The 23,435-nt window shown below is 40.1% G+C and overlaps 1 protein-coding gene across 4 annotated transcripts; it reads left to right on the top strand.

The window, feature by feature from the left end:
• Positions 1 to 13,036: 13,036 nt before the first annotated feature.
• stom (stomatin) lies at positions 13,037 to 23,378 on the top strand. Of its 4 annotated transcripts, none has more exons than XM_051412742.1 (8): positions 13,037 to 13,224; positions 14,075 to 14,107; positions 14,520 to 14,629; positions 14,985 to 15,057; positions 17,044 to 17,126; positions 17,838 to 18,041; positions 20,208 to 20,342; positions 20,537 to 23,378. In XM_051412742.1, exons 1-8 carry the CDS (start codon positions 13,164 to 13,166, stop codon positions 20,723 to 20,725), a joined length of 888 nt encoding a protein of 295 aa, XP_051268702.1. In that variant the 5' UTR covers positions 13,037 to 13,163; the 3' UTR covers positions 20,726 to 23,378. The 4 variants fall into 4 exon arrangements, with proteins under 4 accessions (XP_051268702.1, XP_051268701.1, XP_051268704.1 ...); XM_051412741.1 differs by having other exon boundaries at positions 14,517 to 14,629; XM_051412744.1 differs by lacking the exon at positions 14,075 to 14,107.
• Positions 23,379 to 23,435: the final 57 nt, after the last annotated feature.

Below are 23,435 nucleotides of genomic sequence, written 5' to 3'. Positions count from 1 at the left end.
ATCGGCCAGTGCACAGTCGAGGTGTCTGACCACTGACCCTGACGCAAGCTCACACCCATCAAATCTATTCATATGTTCATCATCTCCTAATCCTCCTGTTGTAGCTACTTGTAGGCATTTTATTTGTCGCTGACAGAATTGTTTTGTTGCAGTATTCTTTGGATGTTTGTATTTGATCATTGAACGTTGTATTTTAATAGCCAACTGTACATTTATTAATTAACAATACATTGGAATGTACCCATTGTGAGGCTGACTGCTGAAACGTACTAATTCTTGTTTGCATACATTAAATGCACATGGTGCAATAAATTGCCGTCCATTGACTATGTGAACTGCTCGAAAAATGCCCTCCAGAAATCTCCAGAAATCCAAATCAGATTGTATGAAGATGTTTAAATTGGCCTGTAACTCAAGTTCAGACTTTGGTTGTTTGCCTTTATGATCACATTCTATTCAACACCATTTTTATTTTTCTGTTTAGTTTTATGTAGATACAGATCTGCTTTTATAGGGATTCTATTATTTAGATTTTGCACTAAATAATAAAAATACAATTTCACAAAAGTAAGTTGTAAAAATTGTGAAAAAATACCAATCAGAACAGAAGTACGACCAACAGTCTGAATTTACAGCCAGTTAAAACATAGAAAAGCAGTAAAATGTAACATTTGGTACATTTATTTACGATGTTTCAGACGTAACAACCTTCATTAGGTATAGATGCTTGTTGGGTGAATCAGAAGACAACAAAAACTGGGTCAGTAGGTGAATGAAACACCTTGAAACATGACGCCATCCATTGATCGACAATTAGAATAGTTGTTGATGGTTTACTGCCAACGAACTACCTGATTAATCGACTAATTGTAATGTAACCTGAAAATACAGTTTGTAATCGTTTTCCTCCTAAGTAAGAATAGACAATGCATTATACACAGTCACAGTTTGTTTTCATTCCAACTTTATTAAAAATATCACAACTTTATTGAACGCATAAAACCCGGTAGCATTTATCGTACTACATCTTTACACCAAACCTCTCAATCCAAAGGTGGACACACAGGACAACGCAGTAAAACCTGGCCTTGGAATACGTTCAGAATCGTGCAGGTATGGCCAAGCACTTGACCTACTGGCCACCTGGCCTCTGCGTTCTACAAGGAACACATGGTGTTAGTCCTCAGAGAGTACACTTCATTACAAACATAGATTGGATTATGTCTTCCCAAACAGACTGACCGTGTCCAATCACTCTAGTGCGACTTTGAATGAAGAATATTCACCTTATGTCTGGACTGGTGGCTCGGGAAGGTTGAGGCACGCACACACACACACTCATAGACTGGCCCTCCTGGGGACTGGTACACGGAGCTGACGGGGGAACAGAGGGGCATAAAAAGAATCGAGGGGGGAGCGAGAAAGAAAGAGAAATGTCTTTTAAATGACATCCCCATTGTGAGGCGGAGCAGGACGATGGCACTTTGCAAAACTGCTAACAATGAGCACAGGAGAAATCCCTTATCCTACAGGGGCCCGGCAGCATGCTCTCTATTACCATAGTCATTTAAATACAGTAATCTCATTTTCTGCCTCAGCCGAGGGGGCATGCTAAATTTCCCAGTGTGATGGGAGGAGGGAAGGGTGTGCATGGCGTCCAGGGCATGCAGGATTAGTGACTTTTCCCAATCTGTGTGCGTGTCTGAGTTTGTGGGGTTGTAGCAGTGGCACACTGCAAAAAAGAAATCCATCTCACCAAGCAAGTTTTGCCTACTACTGAGTCCTTAAGTCTTATCTTGGTTTCTTACAATTTGGGTTTTACTTTCATAGTTATTGCCATCATTCTTTTGGTTGTTATAACATCATACGCACAATGCTAATTGTTAAGATCTGGAAATTCAGTGACACAACTAAAGAGAAGTCAAGAAAGTTAGGTGATCAGATGGGTTTTAAAAAAACTTCTAGGTTAGCCAGATTTATATGGAAGAGTAAAGGCTAACAGTGAAATTATGACCTAAATACCCGATATCCTGCTTTACATTTGACATACCGTACTTGCCCTAGTTGTGCGTACACAATTATCCTGTCCAATAAGGGGTTATTACCGACATTTCACGTGGGCTCACTTTCAGTTTTACATCCAAATATTGTAGTTTAGATAAACTGGCTAAAATGTTGGTATTTTTACAACCTGTTTGATTGTCTGATCTCTCTGGTCTCTTGCCCTGTTAGACTTTGTTGTAGCCAGATCTCAGCGATCAATGTGGTGATTACAGTGTTATCATAAAGATTGTCAAATCCACGTTGTAATAAAGCTGATTTAACCTTTAAAACAAATGAAAAACAGCTGCCGGTGCAGTCTGTCAACTTACATTTTTTCAAAAACCAACTCAGGCTGCAACTAATAGGATTTTCATAAGAGATTAATAAGTCAGTTCTTTCCCAATTAATCCTTTAATTGTACAGTCTATAAAATGTAAGAAATGGTAGAAATTGCTGGTCACAAGTTCCTCGACCCCACGTTGACTTCTTTAAATGTCTTTTCTTGTCCAACCAACTGCCCAAAACCAAAAGATATTAAATATACAATATCAAACATAGATAAGCAGCAAATCCTCACAGCTGAGAAACTTGAACCAGCGACTGTTTGTTGTCACATAAATAAAAGGCCACTCCAGGAATTCACTATACACCTCCATGAAGCTGGGATGCTCATGAGAGACATATTAAAAAAAGAAGCAGAAGTCAGGATATCTGGACTTTTAATCCCTATGTGGGGTCTAATGCCAAAAACACAGGATCCTTCAATTCCCATAATGCAACTATATCTTATATTAGAAAGTCTGTGCCTGGTGATCTTGAGGTGACAAACTGATTTCTAAATACTGTGTTAATCATTTCAAATGTCTTATTCCCTCTTATTTCTTTCTTTATTGACTGACACACGTCTAGAAAATCACAGAAAGAATTTAAGGCAGATTTGTTCATTTTGTTTTAACAAAACAAAACTTTTAGTGCTTTAATGACAAAAAATATTTGATAAGGGTGGACATTTTTTGCAGTGCAAGTGTCTGTGCATGGGCAAGCGTGTGCGCTTCAGGAGGGGGGTGTGTGTGTGTGTGTGTGTGTGTGTGTGTGTGTGTGTGTGTGTGTGTGTGTGTGTGGGCGTTGGTCGGGGTTGCTGCGGCAGCTTTGGGGAATATCATATCAGATCGAACAACAAAAGAGGAGCGAGGGAGAAAAAGCTGTTTCCACATAAGCTGTTCTCATTCTTCTCGGCTTCCGGTCCAGTGGAACAGTTGATGAAGTTTAAATGAAGCAGAATTAGGAGATCAAGCAGACACAGGAGCTGGTGTTGATGGTATCCACGAGGCCCCCTCCCCGCACCCAGGGAATCGAACCGGGGACAGCTGACCTGGATGAAATCAAAAGAAAGAGGAGGGGGGCGTGGGGGAGTGGAAGAGTGGCGAGGAGAAGGGGGGGAGCTGAGAGATAAGGGGATGAAGTATCTCCTAAATGTGATAATCTCCAATCACCTCTAACATCAATTCTGCCAAGGCCCGGGTTAATGAGCTCACAGCCGATCAAGCGTTATGCACCGCCACCCCCCCGATTCCCCCCTTTCTCTCCCCTCGCAGTCGCTCTCATCATCACTGTTGTTCTTTTGATTTAATCCCTCTTACTTCAGCTGATTTGAGCAAGAGAGGGAGAGAGGGATGGAGGGAAGGGAAAAGCCTATTACCCAAGCTCCTCTGCTCTCAACTATCTAAATGCTAACGATGTGAGGGGGCGAGAGAGAGAGAGAGAGAGAAAGAGAGAGACAGAGAGAGGAGGAGGAGGAAAATGATGATGGGGAGGAAGACACACCGAGGGGAAATGAGAAAGAAAGTGTGAGTGTGTTTGGCAGGAGAGGACAAGATGCAGCGGAGGGGGGCTAATCTGTTGCTGCTCGGGGTCTCTGGGAGCAGTTTGGTTATTTTGAAAGCAGGTTAGCTGAGGAGAAAGCCCGGCGTCCTGTGCACTGACCCTCTGTCCCCAGGGGTCAAAGCACCTGATCTTGCCTCTTTACTTCCACTTGAGCAGTTTTGACACACCGACACCAACATCTCTGGCCTTGTCTGTGCTCATTTTTACCTGCTTTCACTTTTTTCTATTGATTAAAAACAGGAGGGGGAGCGTGTCTCTGCCTGCTGCAAAGAATTATAGATGTGATTCTCTGTGGCTGGTGTAGTTGGTCGGAAAAGTCTGGGGTAAAAGCTGAGGGTCACCTTGAACTGAGAGTAATGTCTGTTTCGATCTTGTTCTCGGCGGCGCACCGAGGGACCGGAGGCATTTTCAGATAGTTTCGTTATGAGTTTTCTCTTCCCGCTCTGCCTCCTGAACAATTGTTTTCTTAGTTAGGCTTCTTGATACAGTACCCAGAGGCCCTAAAAACAACTGAGTAAATATTTGGCAATTGCTCGAGCTGAAATGATGATTATGAGCCAAGGTTTGGCACAGCCACACGATGCAGCGTGTGCGCCACCACAATTCAAACCTACCGAGCTTTAATTGGACTACAAATTCTCCAAAGAGAGCACATGCAATCCAATGTTTGCCTTGTTTAATTTCCCTTTTTTGTGAACTTTGCAATTACGCAGCGGCAGGTAGCAAGGCACCTGTGTGTCGCGAATTAATTGCCTCACAAGTTCACACGGCAGCTCGGCTGATTTACATGGCGATATGAGGGAGAGGAACACGGGTGCAGTGTGCCACTCTTTCAACTGTAACAATCATTTTGATTTGTTTTCACTGCCTGGCACTCAGCATTTCAATTCATCTCGAATACACAAGAACAATGGGAGGAATTTGCTCGAAACACGCGGGCGCGTTCGGCTCGTTCACGTCTGCCTGAGAAGCACAGTCACTTACTCTGTGCATAACAAGTCTACCCCTCAGATTCTCCTCTTTCAAGAAACCCCATTTGATTTCATATTGGCCAATGAAACAGTGCAGGGTGAGAGGCAAGTGAACAATCAATCTTTGTAATGTGATCCACGGATTGAGCGCGGTGAGTAAATGTTTGCTCAGGCAGCCATCCAAGCCTGCAGTCAAACGAATTCTGCAGAAAAGGAATCTATCCAGGGCAGGCCTCTCTCTTTATCTCTCGCCTGCCCGACAGCAGCAGGGTATCAAGCACATTATATTCCAGCGCTCTGTGCATTTTTCATATAGGCTCGCCTTTTATGTTTTATGTACGCCAGCTCAGGGGAGAACAGCTGTGTGGGCGCCGCATCCTCTGTAAGTTTAGAGGGAGAGAGAGAACTCATTTCAGTGGGAGAAGTGGAGCAGAATGCCAAACGCAGCGAGCGCAGTACCTGCGAACAAACAGGAGCTGCAGACCAAGGCCTGCCTCAGCTATTACATTACCATAATACACGGAAACAACACCTCGCATGCTGTTACTGCAGTAATTTGAAAACAGATTGACAGGATTTACAAGTTCTCAGCTTATCTGCGCTGTGACCTCTGTGACCTCAATCTTCACTGTCAACTTTTGGAGTAAAATCATGCTGCAGGCTTATTCGCAGTTGCTGCAGACTTTTCTAGGATAATCTGGTATTGTATATAATAATGGAAATTGATTTTTTTTTTTTATGTTACATTTGGTTTCTTTGGATCTGAGTGCAGACCAAAAGAGAAAAGGAAAAAATATATAGTGTGATTTTATAATTGACCCTACTTGCTCCTTCATGCAGAGCTGATAAATCCCCCAGGCTTCTTCTGTAACACTGTTTACAAGGAACATACTGGGGATGGAACAACAGCTCTTTGAGAGATTAGGCTGTATTGTGAATTAGTGTGTGATCTACACAACATTTGATGTTGACACCTTTGCTTGCTGTTAATGCCAAACAAGGGTCAGCAAAAACAAAGAGTGGTATTTTATTGTTTTTGGATGCAGTTTAAACAAATTAGTTTGAATGTCAAACAGGCGTTTGTGTTTTACATTATTCAGATTATAAAACTATATGAAGATTAAAAATGTAAAAAGTAAGATTTAGAAAGGGCACACTACTAATATTCTGAATGACATTTTAAATTAATTAACAAGTCCCATTGTAGATTTAAAAATCTATTTTTTATATTATTATTATCTATCTATAGCATACAAAATGAGTGCATCCCTAACATTTGACATATTAGCACAGTTGTTTTGATAGATTAAAGCAAACAAAACTTTTGTGACTTTTAATGTTTGTTCATTTTTTTTGTAATCATTTTGGCCTATTTATTTAAATATACATAGGCACTTTACTTTTTTTCTTTTTTGCACCTCTCTGAGAACAGCGAGTTCATTTTGATGCACGGCATCTGGATGGACAGAAGTGAATAAAGATAATGCGCAGTGATTTATACTGTCTTAGAGTCTTTTTTAGAATATTTCCATAATACTTCCATTAGTCTTCAGACTGGTCAAACCTAGCTGAGGTATCCTCTACACTAACCACAGAGACTTACTTCTCACAGACTGAGCTCCTCTGCTGGAGACAGAGGGTGAAATATTTTTGTTTAGAGGGACACACTGCCACCCAGTGTTACAGGCTATGAGGCAGGAAGAGCTGGAGTTTACCAGCCACGTCACCTCATCCAGCTGAGCAATACTGATCCTGTATAATGTCAATGTATGCCAGAGAAACTGACTGAGTGATGTTGAATTATCCACCACTATGAGCTGTACATTTATAGTGAAATAAAGGACTCCTAAAAAGACCACTGCTCAGAGAGTAGGGGTATATTTCTTTCCTCAACAGCTGTATAAGCTCCAGGCCTAGAGTTAACATAATAAGCCTATCAGGCAATTATATCCAAATCTGTCTTGACCTTCAGACCTAAATGCTGAGAGGATCCATATTGGCCTATGATGCACACAGGATTACTGTCTGTCTGTCTGTCTGTCACATTGTGTTTTTCATACTACCAATAGGGGGGAATACTGTAAATAGTGGCTTTAAAGAACATTTTAAATAAAGAGTTCCCATCTTGTCTTTACTTTCAATTGAGCTAAATGACTATTTAAAAAACAGAATGTTTGCATCTTTACTGTAGTTGTTTTTTAATTGCTTTGCTGTTGTGCTTCCTTTCCAAAGCACAAAGATGCATTAATGTTTTTTATTACAGCAAGATTGTAGGGAACTAATATTGGCTCTTTAAATGCCGTGGAATGCAGAGAACACAATATCAGGTGGAACAGTGAAATCAACATCTCCTTTCCAATCGCCTGTGTAAAATTGATACCTCTCATACAGTCTGTATGCTGACACATGAGGCTACAGACAGCGCACGATTATCTTAGCTTAGCATGAACACTATAAACTATTTCTTGGCCAATCCAGTGACTTTCTGGAGTCACCATGAGGTTGCCAGGCAACCAGCAGACATGGTTTCAGCATGCAACTACCCATAAACAACAACTTGTAATTTTTACAGTTTGGATTTTGTATAGATTAAACAAACAAAAAATATAACATGTTGGGGCAGCAGTAGCTCAGTCCGTATGGACCTGGCTTGGGAACCGGAGGGTGGCTGGTTCAAGAAGAAGAGTGTAGGTTCAGCTCCTGGGCACTGCTGATACTGCTGATTATGTGGCAGAGCCTCCACTCTGACATCTCTCTTACTAATGCATGTCTATAGGTCCTGTCTCTGTGCATGTGTGTGTAATGAATAATAACAGAGTGTAAAAACAGAATTTCCCCATTGAGGGATTAATAGAGTGCTTTTTTTCTTAAGTGGTGAGTTTTAGAGGTGCTGGTAAGTGAACCATTTCACCTTTGGACAGTGCCAGGGTAACTGTTTACCCCAGTGTTCTGTCCTTGCTCCACTTCTCTTCATATTATAAATGATATACCAGAATCATCCCATTAAACTGGTTCTCAGATGTATGCAGATGATACTGTTGTATATTTATCTGGAAGAACTATTTCCTCAGTTTACACCCAGCTGTCAAAGTACTTATATATACTTATATTACTAATAACTTTATTTAAACCAGAACCAAGATTAAAAATCTATTTTAGACGAGTATGGCCAAGATCATGGCTGGGATTATTTTAGATGTTCTATCTACAGCTGCATGGTTTGAAAAAAAAACATGTCAACAGGCTTTTCATCCAAGAGTATGCCCTCTTCAGAAGTTAAATCAAATTTAAATGTTATGGGCAACGTATTGAACAGCTTTAAAGTAAAAATTTGGTTTAGTAATTTAAATGAGAAATGTAATAATTTACTTTTAAGTTCAGATAATACTTACTGTTGGAAACAGTTATTGTGCAACTTCTTGGTCACAAGCAGCTTCTACAGTTATCAAGCATCTCAAGATAATATATGGTGTAATTACAATAGGAAGCTGATAAGACTGTGTGACTGTGAAACTAAATTCTCCCAGAGGCCTGGTGAAAGTTTTTTATGAAAAAGAATAACATTATTTACTTTACTTTCTATATAACTATATTAGAAATAATATGTTGTCTTTTATATATGGGGTGCTATAATACTTAATCTGTTTCCCACTATGGGAAACTTTCCCTCACAAAATTTTGTCATAAATAAGTCATATTTATGTGTTTCTTTTACGAAGTTTTTTTTAATTTTTTTTTACTAATTTTCATTCATTTTATATTAAGATGACTGCTGAAATTGATTGAGACATATAGTACACCTTAACAGCTGATATGGGCGCAGTGCAGTGTTTTAGTCAGTCCAGTACATCTGAATGTGTGTATCAGCCACAACAAATATCACCTGCCTCACCTCAACAGGTATCCAACCTGCCTACCACAATGAAACCTTAATGGTTTCAGTGCATATGTGACACAGATGCCTAATGTCTCCTGTGAAGCACGTTTGGCTCAGGTGCAGCCTAAAACATCTGTTAGTTGAGTAAAAATGCCGGAATAATGAAGTGACTCATACTTTTAATGTTTGTATTTTGACAAACTTTAAAAGTATGTGTCACTGTATTATTCCACATCTTCACATCTACATGGATCCAACAGATTATATTTTCAGCACATCACACAAAGTTTCTCTTTTTACCAAATTGTGGAAAGATACGAGCCCCTCCTTAATTATATTCTTAAACTCGCAACAGGAGTTGCTGTAACAATTGGCTGAATGATCATTGCACCAGCTGGATCTCATGTTTTCAAAGTGACAATTATAATCAGAGTCATTCATAAAAACTCTAGCATGACTGATATGGATTGGCAATATGTAGGGAAATACTGCATCTCACTACTGCATTCAAAATGACAGCTGTTGGCCCTGTGGGGAAATAAACAGCTGGAAACAAGTTGACATACATATATCCGTATATTGTCTGAGACAGTGAAGTTATTATTCATAGAAAAATTATGAATTTGAATGTTGACTGTTGTCATGTTATCAATCCACAAATTTTTCACAGCACCAGCGGCAGAAATGATGCATCAGACAGCATTTGTTTATCAGTATTATATGATATACAACTACAGAATTGTCCATACATTAAGGGATTGACAACCATATTAGAATGAAACCCAGAAAAATTAACCTAAACTGTGTATAAAACAATCATCCGTGCCCAGCTGTCAGTCTGTTTGTGTTTGTGTTTGTGTTTTTTATCAGGCTGTAATATAAAAATGATAGTTTTAGTAAAGTTTAGTTTAGTAAAAGCAATGTTCCTTTTTCAGACTGAATCATTAGACTTTAATTGCACCAGATCGATTCACTCATCGCTCACTGCTGTTGTCTGATGATAGTTACAAGCAGGGAACTCAATGGAACCACCTCAGTGACCCCCAGTGGTCACTTATCCAATCACTTATCAAACATATTTCATTTGACAGAAAATAAAGCCCACAGTGACGTCAAATTTCACATTTACAATCTAACTATGTTACTATTAAACTATTACAGTAAAGCATACAATTTACGTTGCATATAATATATATTAATGTGCCTCTTGGATCCAGATTCTTCTGCATGTAGACCTGAAGCACTGTAATAACTTGACTCTATATCAACTCTATTGATTACTTTGTACCTTGATACATTAAACTGGCTTGGGTAAGGCCTATCTGTACATTTTCAAAGCTCTGCAGGGTAGACTATTTGGCTCTTAACCGATTCTTTTGTTCATCTCAATCCCCATCAGCATGAGTCTGAACCTCCATCACTGGCCTAGAAAAGAAGGAGGGATGGAGAAATGGACAGATAGAGCATGAAGATAGATAGTTAGTGATGGGGAGAGATAACGAGGAGAGCAAAGTACCCTGTAGGATTAGCAAAAAGGGTGGATAATAGGGAGCAAGTGTGACCGCAGATACAGTGAGCCTATCAAGTGAGAGTGAAAAATGGGGGAAGGATTGGAAATGAGCAAATCATATGCTGTAACTTATCCTCCCAGTTCACCAGAGACCAGAGACACTTTATAGAAGCAGGAGGGCCAAACTCCAGGTAGCCGCAGGGAGATCATAGAGCAGTTTTTCCACACTTGAGAGGGTCTTCGCTGTACTTAACTGGCCACCAGTCCTGTACACTGGTCCCAGCTTGGTGCTTTGTCAATGTGCTGTGACTAATCCAGGAGGGGTCCCGCATTTTCTCTCACCCTAATTAAAAGAGGATTAGATGGGATGGAGCTATAGGCCACTCCAACATGCATAGCCACCGTCCCCTTGCTTGTAATCACACTTACTGGAATTGCCTGGATTTTCTGCGCAGGCCACCACCTGAACTCAACGAATGGGTCTGTCACTGCAATAGCTGTTGACTAAAGGCGCTTACAAATATGGATTGGTCCAAAAACAGGCACTGTAGCAGTTCCCCAACTAAATTACATCGGCCTGTTTTTATTTTATTTTTTGAAAATACCCAGTTCTTAAAATTTCCACTAGTCTGAAAACAATTTACGACAAGGAGCAGAACTGAGTTTGGGTGCCTTTAAAGTGTGATGACTCCTCACCCTTTTCCTGTGCAGGAGACAGAGTGGCAGGGGTGTGGCTGGAGGATAAACTACACCTGAATTAACTTGCTCCCTGATTGCGAGGATATATATGGAGCTGAACCTGTTAGTTATGTCTCTCTCCTCCCAGCCAGCAGGTTCTTGGTTTGTTTGTGTTTTGGATATACTTAGATTTGTTGTTCACATTACCCTTTTCCCTACACCACACTAAGCCTATATCCACACACTCACTACGCTACTGACAACACTGATTTACATATTGTTATACTTTAGTATATAGTTTAATTATGGTTAAATAATTGTATTTTGTTTTAAAAACCTTAATTATCTGTGTGGTCTCCCTTGTTTTGTCTGAACTTCTAGCTGGTTCATGACAACAGTCCCCTACACCAATTTTACTGTATTCAAATTATGCTGCATGTCACCAATAAATAAATCTGTTTCTATCTCTTTCAATAACATTTAAATAAATAGTGTAAACACAAACTGAACAAAAGAACCACATAACTTGAGGATTAATTTTATAAACTGGCAAATCCTCTGGGAAACATAATACTCTGGGCACATTTTAAAGAAGGCACTAGTGTCAACGGGTAATTGTTGGCCCAGCGTTATGACTTGTAGGCAGCTTGAGTCACAGCCACATACCGAGTACTGAATCCAGGGGTCACTAAAGCTGGATTTTCATCAAAATACTTCTTAGTGTCTTCACCTATGACTATAATTAGTTAATCTATAATTTTATTAATTAAAAGAACTGGAAAAAGAAAAGGATATTTTGTTAAAGCTCATTCTGATAACCCAATAAATATAATAAATAACAATGAAAATTCCATTTTTTAAATTAATAATGGCAGCCACATAGGCTCCATCTGTGACGTCTTCTGCTTACTACCTCTAAGAAATGTCTGACCACGACTGAGATGCTAATTGTGTTCTTAAGGCTATTTATTGAAAATATGTCAGTGTTTGTTTGCCTCTGTTATCCACTATCATCAAGAATCTGCCATTCTAATAGGTGTTTTTCCTCTGTAGCAACTTCAAATGTTCAGAGCTCTTTATGCACTTACCACAAGTCAAATGACAAACCATAAAGCACCTAATTTGCTATATTTGATGACATTTTTAAATGTTCTCAGACTTACAGAAACAGGCATTTTTTACATTTGTTACAGGCACATCGTGGTCTGAAGTTGCCTGAGCATTGCAACCTCCCAGGTGTCAGGTAGCCAAAGCAGCTAAACGCGAACAGACAAAATTACCACAGAAAGTTAAGTTATTCCTGGAGGCTGCTTTCAGCTGTTACCTAACCCAGCACTGTGGCCTATAAATAGCCAACTAAGATTTTGCTAGTTTAAAGTACTGGGTAGTTTAAATGCCTGCTGCCACAGAGGAGACAGCTATATTCCCACTGCACCGTTGGTATCTGAGGAAGCCTTTAAAATGGCCCAGACCTCAACCTAGAATACTGTGTTAGTGCCTTTCACTGAGGGCTACAGGTTGTTTTTTTTTTTAAGATGATTTGCTGAATTGTTGGTCAGTTTACTTCTGGGCTTTCAACCGTTCAGATTGTAGCACAAACTAAACATGACAGAATATCTCAACTATTTGTTCAAGGGATCACTAAAACTCCAAGCACTAAGCTACACCTTTTCTTGTAAAAGTCATTTTTCTTTATTATGACTACATAATTAGCACTATTTAAACATAACACAAACACTGAAGACATTAATATCAGCTATGTTCTTAATGTTGAATGACAGTAACACATGCTATTTTTTCCCCAAAGCTTTTGAAGTTTAGTTTACTCAGCTGTCATAACCTACTCATACGGAGTGTGTGCAAACACTGACTGCATTGATCGGAGTACATCCAGGTAACTGCTCCTCTTTGGTTGAATTGTGATGTTTAGGGAATTACACTGTATTTGAAAAACTTTACTGCTTCTGTTGCAAGGTAGAGGCCACAATCAATCTACTATTTTGAAGCTCAGAACCACGCCCACTTTAATGTCCCCGGAAAACCCTTCTGCGTCAGAGCACCTACAAGTCAAAATGTAGGGTAAATCCAGCCCTCTCCTACAGCAGCAGCAGCAGCAGCGTAGAGGGATACGGCCACTGCAGTAAACACAGGGAGACAATTTCTTGCCGACACCGATTATTTATTTTATCAGGCCTTAACTATGGACATGGACAACGAAGAAACTAGAATGAAAGATTCCAAAAGACGAGAACGTCAAGCAGGTAACGTTAATATTGAGCCAACGGTTGCTCACTTTATAGGTGTGGAGTCGCTTGGCAACAGAGGGCACCATAATCAGTATAGTAGAAATAAGACATAATGTTAAGTTATTTTAACTTTTCCATCAACGGAGCATATGTTGTAACTGTATGTGTAATCTGACCTGGTGTGAAAACCCAAATAAAATGTCGAACGTGTCGCTCGCAGTGACCGTTAGGTCATTATTGCTAGCTAACACTGGTCAACCCGAAGCTAGCTAGCGTTAATTAGCATGCTCCACTCCCAAGCTAAAAGTAACTTAGTAAACGTCGGATAACGTCCCAGCGTGCAGAGTAACGTTAAATAACCTTCATTAAGTTACAGAGTAACGCTGGCTGTGTTTAGAGTGAACACACACACTTAATGTTATAACTAACGGTTGTGCAGCCGTTGGCTTTCTTTGAGATTGTGTTTATTGATACTCTAACGTTAATTTTGAGGAGCAGGCTAATAGTTAATTTGTATACACTGCCATCCTGATATGAGAGATTGGGATGTTTTACGTGTTGAGGAACTGATAGCTAACCCAGTCAGTTCAATAAACAACTGAATTTACCCGTAATCACTGGGTGTGGTCAGCTTGTGAAGCCCTATGGTGATCAGTATTGATTATGTCAGTAGGGATTGTCAGGCTGCATCAGCAGTAATCTAGGCCACTTACAGACAGTATGGCAACTTGTAACCTTAACTTTAAATGAGCTAATTCTAGTATTTATTCCATGTGGCCGGTAGTTACTCAATATTAAGCTATGCCTAATTGCTGTAACGTTATTGTAAGTCGTTCAATGGTGTTTTGACTTCTTATGTCTTTAGGTTCAAGCAGGCATGGTAAACATGATATTGAAGGTACGGATCACATTCACTGAATGGTTGCATGTCATAATCAAATATTTGATTGGAGTAAGTGCTGCTGGCAGGGTGGATGATGTGACTGCCAGTCTGTAATCCCAGAAGCAGTGGGTGTGTACACGTGGGCAGAGGTGACATTAAACCTCACTAACCATATATATTTAACAAATAATAATAATAATAATAATAAAGTTGGGTGTTCAGAGATGGATGAACGCGGCTGTAATAGATGATTGGTTTTTAAATGTAGGTTTTTACCAAGCAAGTTGCACCTGAAATAACTTTTTTTTTTTTTGCTTTTTGAACAGCTGTTTGCAAATGTTTTATATTCCGTATGAATATATTCCCACACATTATTTGTTGAGTTTCTTTTGGTGCATCATGCATGTGTTTGTCTTCTTTCCAGCAGCATTGGAGAATCCAGACACTGACATTGGCTTGTGTGGTTGGCTGTTGGTCGCATTTTCCATTCTTCTCATGCTGGCTACTCTCCCCATCTCCATATGGATGTGCATTAAGGTCAGCTACTGGTAAAATGTTTATTTTTCACTTTACAAGCAAAGCTGGCTGGTAAAGTAGAGTAGGTTACAGAGGATGACCTACTCTGTTCATTCTGTTGTTTTGCGAGGGTTTGTACTGCAGGCTCATCCCCTATTATATGTGTATTTATTTAACAGCCTTAATTAAATCGCTGGTGAACCTTTGTTTTGCATTTACTTAATTAAAAGGTATCCTCTGTGAGCAGGACAATTGGTCAGTGCTTTTTCAAAGTTAGTTATCCACAAGCATATCCAGTTACATCTGTAGACTGTCAAACAAGATAAGGAAGAGACTCGTGATCCAAGCCATTCATGGGGTTTGTCTCTGTACACAGATTGTGAAGGAGTACGAGCGAGCCATTATCTTTCGCCTGGGGCGCATTTTGCGAGGAGGAGCCAAAGGACCAGGTCAGAACATTTTCTATCCTCCGTTATATATATATTTTTCTCTCCATCCACATCCTCAGTTCTTTTATTAAAATGTACTTCAAACATGGTTCCAGTGTCTATGTTCCCTGGATTAACTTGCAGTCATCTTCATCTCTTAGTTCAGACATGTTTACTGTGTTGACATGTTTATTGTTTATTTATGGATCCTTATTAAAAGCACATGTATGTGCCTCTGGCCTTCCTGGGGTCCCGAACATCAAAATACCGCACAAACATACAATAAGATAATGCAAACAACTTAAAATAGTATACTACTGTATAATACTGTTTCAACATTTGTTTACAAGTCCCAGTTGTTACCCTAGGCAGTGGGAACTGTGCTACAATTTGGTTCAGAGGCTGGAAGATACGGTAGATTGTGTGATTATAAGACTTGAACATCTGGCTTTTTTATGCTCTCATCACAGAGGAAGAACTTAAACTGTAAAACTAGAACATCTATGGGGCCAGTTGTTTCGCAACTTCAGGTTTAGGTTATGTTGTTTCCTTAAATGTAAAGTGTGTCTGTAAAGGTTTCCTCTCTCCTCTTATGTGGTAAACGTGTTTCTGTGATGGAAACATTTGGAGGAAGGCTGACTAATATCAGGGGTGGCTTATTGTACTTTCCCACCCATCCCCTTCCTGCTGGTGGGTAGAAAGATAAAAGGGAAATCAGTTGTATAAATTAAAAATGGAAAAAATATCAAGACAAATAATAACGGTGAGAGGATGTCCCACCTCAAAGCTCAACTAAATGGCATGCAACTACATAGATGAGTACACAAGTTCACTGCAGCACCACTTATATGGGCTCCAAGTCGCAGAGCTATAGGTCTGACAGTGCTGCTGCATATGTGTCTATTTGATGTCTGAACGCCTTATTCATTCTATTCTCAGTGATGTGACTCCTGTTTTGAAAGGCGGCGTATTTGTTTAAGTAAAAAACACAGACTCCCACAAGGAATAATTTGCATACATCTCATAACTCACTGTCTCTTTATCTTTGATTTCTTTTTTTATGGGATCTAAAAACCAGACAGTGTCCTCTCAAAATGCTGAAATGTGACTCCTCAGAGTGCCAGGGGACCCTCATTGTGACAGTGTCGGATAATAATAGCTCTCTGCCAGCAAACTTTACATTGCTGAGTAGCTGGAGGAGCAAATGCCAAAGTTGAATTTAGCATTTGGTTTCCCATAATGCTCCTTACCCTCACGCTCGTAATCTGGCTCCCTCTCCTTCTACAACAGCTCTTATAAAACAGTATCTTAAAACTTTTCCCTGTATATTTAATTTGAAACTGGCTTGTGGGGATAATTTTTCATTAAATGAAATGGGTGTGTTGTGGAAAATTTTGCATCCGTATACATTTCTCTTCTGCAATGAACAGAGATGTTTATTCATGAACAAAGCTTTTGTTTGGATACATATCAGTGGAATTTTCCACTGCTTCACAAAATGGTTTACGGAGTCTCTGGGAACAACCAAGGCCTCTTTACTTGTCTGACAGGAACTATAATTGTTGAGAATGCTGGAAATGTCGTGACGAAAACGGCATGTTGACTTAATTTCCCCTCCTGAACAGATGGTTGTGATCTCACCATTTAAATACACAGTATCCTGACAGGAAATGCAGCCCACTAGTCTCTAACCGCTGTGGCATTAATGTTTGCTAAATGATTGCACACCTAGCACATGTCTGTTTCACTCAGGCACATGCCTAGTATTGTTTAATGCACTAATTCAATCATTGTGACTTGAAACGGTCTTATGAAAGCTGCAAATATCCCCAGCTTTGCCTCGCTGTCAGCACAGCTGCAGTCTTATAAAGGGAGCTTGACTTGGCCTCCTGCCCAAATTTCATTCATCCCGGTGTTTTCAAACATTTGTGAAGAAGCTTCCTCATTATTGTGTTTACAGCGGCTTTAGTCTTTGTTAAAACTATTTGCATTCTTGTGATTCCACAGGGCTGTTCTTCATCTTGCCGTGCACTGACAGCTTTATTAATGTGGACATGCGCACCATCACCTTCGACATCCCACCGCAAGAGGTATGACATGCACACTTCCAATTACATTAAACAAACACTTTGTCACATCCACAGAAATTCAAAGGACATCAAAATACAGTGTTTCCTGTATGTTGATTTTGGAGCGGCGGCCCGCCGCTGTTAAATTTCTGCCGCCACGGTATCAGAAATGGGGCAGACGCACAATGTAGTCACGGTTGCCTTTTAAATGATCCTGCAGACATAATGCACCCCCGTTGGCTGCCGCTCACATTGCAATTTAACAACAAGTAGAACTATTCAGAGGTTATTGGGGCTGTCCAGTTTAACTCCACATACTGTTGTGTTGATGTAGCTTATTGTCAAAACGTTCACTTTCTTCCAAGTCGACTATTAAACTAACAGCTCCACCAAAAACGTCACTGCGGTGGGTCCGTTTTAATTGGACAACGTTCAACTTGTCAGTTCTCAGCTCAACGCCTCATTGTGTGTGAATAGAGGTGAATAAATATATTGTTTGCAGCGAAGTGTCAGTTCTGTTTCATACGTAAAACGTTTGCTGGTGGGACGGGACGGGGGGGTGGTTCGGACAGGCCTGCCCCCACTGCTAAAAAAAATCCTAGAGGAAACACTGAAATACTCTTTGTCTTTGGCAAATGGAACCACATAAATCCTTTTTAGCAGTTTCATATCACTTAACAATTCCTACCTTTTTATATCCTAATGTGTGTTCAATCACTGTCCTCCTCCCAGGTATTGACCAAAGACTCTGTGACAGTGAGTGTTGACGGTGTGGTGTACTACCGGGTCCAGAATGCGACACTGGCTGTGGCTAACATCACTAATGCAGATGCTGCTACCCGGCTGCTGGCCCAGACCACCCTGAGGAACGTCCTGGGTACCAAGAACCTGGCAGAGATCCTGTCCGACCGTGAAGAAATTGCACACAGCATGCAGGTAGAGTAGAGTAGCCTTTATACACACTTCTAGCTGGCAGTATGATCCAAAGACAACATGCTAGCACTATTGGTCTTCCAACAATTAACAGTCTGGACACACTTTGGCTGTCACTCTTTATTCAGAATTCTCACTTTCGTTTGAATTCAAAACTTTCTAAGCGCAGCAGACCGCTTTGACTTAGCAGAGGGCACTCTGTTCCTGTTGAATCCTACTGACCTATTAGTAAAGTAAGCTAATAAATAAAAATGGCGGAGGACACTAGCAAGCAAAATGTGTGAGAAACAGTTTATGTGTAATTGGGGTTGGCAAAATTACCAACGGAGGTAAAGCTATCACCAGAAACAAGTGGAGCAATGTCAGCTGTACGAGACTCAACTGTTTGAGATGCTCTCTCAGCGTATTATGCCGTATGGGTTGCAGTCCAATGAATCTGAATTAATTTTTGACATACCTACATGTCTTTAGTGGTAGATCTACATCTTTCCACAGCTGTCTTCTCTTATGTGTTGTGTGACCCTGTGACATTTATCACTCCCACATTCAGTTTCCACTTCGTGCTGCTTGCTGATTTTCCTCCAGTAGATGAAATGATAAAATCATAGAAACAACTATGTGTGATATCAAAAGTGTGTCTCATGCTGACAGACTCAGGGAATGGTCACCCAACTCTGCAATTCCCCTCAACTCTCCGTAGCCTTGTAGCCTCTTTAAGCTAATTGTTTTCATTCTCTTGTCTCTTACGTGACATTTGTAAAAGGCTGTCAGTTGTCAGTTCTTCTACAGTTGAGTCGTCATGTCAATATGTTGACATTCCTTCCCTGTTGCAAAGTTCCTGTGATTGTTAGGAAAGTCAATTTTGTAAATATAACTTTATAACTATAAATTATAACTGAAAGGCTGGACCCCTGAAGTAATGCACACTAAGGCTGTACTCAGGAAAAACCTATTGTGTAGTCAGTAAAAATAAATGTAGGCAATAATACGAAGCTCCAATAACACAGACTGACTCATAAAGAAAACAGAATGGTGGATTACAGTGCCACCTTGCTTGGAGCCAGGTTTGCCTGAACTCAAAGTTAAACTAACAAACTGCAGTTAGAATGTGCATCAGATGTAAACTAAGAAAACCTTAGGTAATCCTGTGTTCCATGTACAGCACAGCTGTCAGTTTGCCTTTCAGTTCAATTATTTATTTATTCATTAAAGTTTAACTTCCAGTTTATGCTGAGCGTCTCTAAATGATTAAACAACACAGTCAGAAGGTTTGTCAGCAATCAGTCTGTACCTCATTAATGTCAAATATACTCTGTGTTCAGTATTACTGTACACTCATTGTTTTCACACTGATGTGGATAAAGGTGGAGACATTGTTTATGTGTTAAATGGGGTTTCTTCTCACATTTACAGTTCATTTTCTAAAAGGTCACTATCCCCACTGAAAAAATTTGAAAACAGAATTGAACAACTCTTCCACTGCAGCCCAGAGCATAGCCCCGGACGTTTAATTTTTGTTTTCACAGTAGGATGCTTTGTCTGACTTGATTAAAAACAACAAGAACAAAGCTCCTTTCTCCAACACCACCACTGTGCTCCGTAAAAAGAAAACAATCTGTTTTTAAGGCTCCTACTATGTAGGTGTTGATCTGAAGACACCCTGCATGAAATACTTAATGCATAAGAGTGAAAATAAACTGCATCATCTGCTTCTTGCTCATCATTAAGTACTTGTTAATCCAAAGCATTATAATTGTACGTGTAAGATGACTACAATTGTACTATTATGCTGCTAGTGTCATGTAATTTTAGGATTGTGTGTTATGGTGTCAGTATGCTTTATAGGTATCTGCCATCATCAGTATTTTATTAACCCTCATTTTCTACCTTTACACCAACCGTGCTCTAGATGTAATTTCTTTCCATTAGAGAGGAACGTGCACCCAGGTGGAGCTCCATCTGCTGGACGATTTTGAAAAATGTCAGAGTTTGTTTTTGAAGAGGAGGGGTTAGTTTTGGGCTAATCTTGGTCTTTGTCTTCCTGGAGTTACCTTCACTTTATGAAATCTTAGTTAGAAAACATGGGCTACCAGCTAAAAATGTGCCTGTGTCAATTGACTCTGGAAACTTGTGGAATAATTTTGAACACTTGTCTTTCCGTCTTCTCAGTCCACTCTGGACGATGCTACAGATGACTGGGGGATCAAGGTGGAGCGGGTGGAGATCAAAGACGTCAAGCTGCCCCATCAGCTCCAGAGAGCAATGGCCGCTGAGGCCGAGGCCACCCGCGAGGCCAGAGCCAAGGTAGGGCTGTAGGAGATCCCCTCAAACCTCACAACATTCCACCCCTGAGCCCATTCAGATTTTTAAATTTGGAAAACATTGCATTGTAGGATTTATGTCATTTTTAACCCAACGTATCAGTGTAATGCTGCAAAATAATAATAGATCAGTTAGTGTGAAGAAGTGTGGTCTCATCCTTCTGTTTCCTTCACAAGGTGATAGCCGCGGAGGGAGAGATGAACGCGTCGCGGGCACTGAAGGAGGCGTCCCTGGTGATTGCAGAGTCTCCGTCAGCCCTGCAGCTGCGTTACCTTCAGACCCTCAACACCATCGCTGCCGAGAAGAACTCCACCATCATTTTCCCGCTGCCGCTGGAGATGATGCAGGGTTTCATCAAACACTGAAAATTGTTCAAACGTACACACTCACACAACATACATACATCACTCACACACACACACACACACACACACACACACTATTGATTTAGGCCTGGCGTCTGTTAAGCATGTCTCGGAACCAGCTGTGTTTTAAAATGATGCTTTGGAAGTTGTGCTTGTGGCTCCAGATACACCAAGCTGTCTTTTTAGAGAAAAAAAAACAGTTTAAAAGCTTTTTATGGCCTTGCCATTGTTGCATATGAACACACCTCAAAGACTGATAGCCAGCCCGCATGCACGTATGTTCTGCATCTGTGTGAGAGGAAAGAACTGCAGTCATGATCTAAAAAAGAAAACTAGCAAGTCGGTCTTGGGTTACTTTATTCCAAACGGCCATACTTTTTGTTTTTGCTTTTTAGATTCATTAGATGGCTTAAACTATAGAAAAGATGAAATGTAGCTTGTGTCACATGGTCCCGTTGCTCAGATCAGTTGGTCTCTTTGCGCACTGATCTGTCAGCTCTCTATCGTTCAGCAGTGTGCTCGGTCAGCTGAGCGGCTGCAGAGCCAACGGTGCCAGACACACCGCAAAATCTACAGCAGTCAGCTAAGTGCGTCTGCCAAGAGCTGCCCACTGGCTGAATTAATTTGGTATTGTGTATGAGATTTAACTAAAAATAGCCACAGTGCAGCAGGTGGTTTTTATCCTGTCTTTTTTATGCTGCAAATGTAGAAATCAAGGCAAGACTGTCAAAGTAAAAGCATTGTCTCATCATCCATTTTAGACATTTTAAAGGAAAGTGCCTGCTGGATATGTGGCCTCACACACACACACACACACACACACACACACACACACACACACGATATAGATATCTAATATCTCCTGATATTGTGGTACTACTGCGACCACTGCCAGCATCGTAGTGCTCTTATCATTTTATATGTATTGTCATGATGAAATGTGTAATAGCTTTATTGCTAATCCCCAAAACCAAACTAAATGCTTTTTTTAGATGTTCGCTGTCCCATTGCGTGTGCTCACTGAATTTTAGTGTAAACCCCATTCCAGCTTCATCATCAAACAGACATTTTAAGGTTCAAACATGTACCAGGACACAGTATTCACGCTACTGTACTGAACCCGCTCCACTGTCACTCTTACTTTCATTGAGAGAGTGAACAAAAGAAATAGAATTATATTTAATACGTAAACAGACTTAACTGTTTCAATTGTCAGAGGCACCAGATGGATCCAAAGCAATGACGTAATCACAATACGAAACCAGCATGAGTGTTAGGCACTGATCTTAAAATAGCCCCTTCAGAAAGTAGGGATCGTTCGGAGTGACAAACAGATAATAATACACAAACACACACACACACACTTCTCTCTCTGTTAAATACACAAACACCTTGTCTCTGGTTGTCAGTGCTTCTGTCTCAGATTACAAGCTTAAACTTTGCTGGGATGTTGACAGTCAGGCTGACATGCTGCATGTTACTTGTATTTGTTTACAGTATATTTTCTATTTAGACAGACAGACAGACAGACACTTTATTTATCCCAGGGGAATTTATACACTGTCTGTTATTCACAAGGGTGGAAGAGTATTAAGGAACACCAGAGATTACTGTAGAGTTGACTCCCTCTGACACAAGCAGTCAGAGCATTATCAACTATACAGATGGTACTGTGTGTATTACAGGGCTGTCAGTTCCTATTATTTTGTCCACCCCCCTGTCTGGCTTAACTGCTCAGGAGAACTGGGGACCTTTGGGAAGAAACGTATTGCAAATCTTTCAGCCAAAAGCCTTAACTTAGTGCCATCAATTCCCTTTACAGATTTCCACATTTCTATGCACTTCCACGTGAAAATAACTTTTATTTTATTTTTTTATCACAATACATATGCTCTTTCTTGGTGTAAACAAGCCAAATAGGTAATCATCCTTGTGTCTACCCATCTTAAAACTTTAAGATGTAGTTATATTCAGAGTGTTGGTAAATGTATGTTACAGTATTTAGAGTGTGTGTGAGTTAGTAGTTTTACTATATATGCATATATACATATACATTTATACATATATACATACTCAATCGCACTACTGTGAAGTTAGCTAGCCAGTAGCTAGATGTGGGGTTTCTGTTTGTCACAACTTAAGGTTTAAAGTGGCACTATTTTTTTTTTTATTCTTTTTTGTTATGTAATACAAAGACTGTTGTATTATTTTACTACAGAACTCCTGTGTATTTCAGTTATTGCTGTTGACCCATATTGAGTTTGAACTGTTACAGTAAGTCTGTTACAGAAAGAAGGGGGGGGGGTCACGCGGCCGCATTGCTTTGCAGCTCGCTGAGCAGCTCCTCGGTGATGTTTCACCAGTAGTTTGTGGTTGTTGCGTGTTGTCCACTTTCTCAGGCAGCATTCAGAGATAATAACTTTCTTGAGCTCACTTCTCATCATTTGGCTTTCACATAAGAAAGAAAAACTCAGCTCATTAATTACTTCAGCTTATATCTAGTTGTAAAATGTTACATCAATATTCAGAAGTTCTATTCAAAGTGTATTATGTTTAGTTTTTATACAGTTTGCTAATATTTGATATGGTTTTATCCTGACATAGTACATGTAGAGTTAAGTTAGACTTTAAATAAAGATTCTATCAAAAAGCATATTTGTCTGTGGATATCATTCTTTTCACGTTAGTGTTATGAGTGTAAAAGCAGAGA

This window comes from Dicentrarchus labrax, unplaced genomic scaffold, assembly GCF_905237075.1.
Source record: "Dicentrarchus labrax unplaced genomic scaffold, dlabrax2021, whole genome shotgun sequence".
Taxonomy (NCBI): domain Eukaryota; kingdom Metazoa; phylum Chordata; class Actinopteri; family Moronidae; genus Dicentrarchus; species Dicentrarchus labrax.
This window is presented reverse-complemented; position numbering and strand designations above follow the sequence as displayed.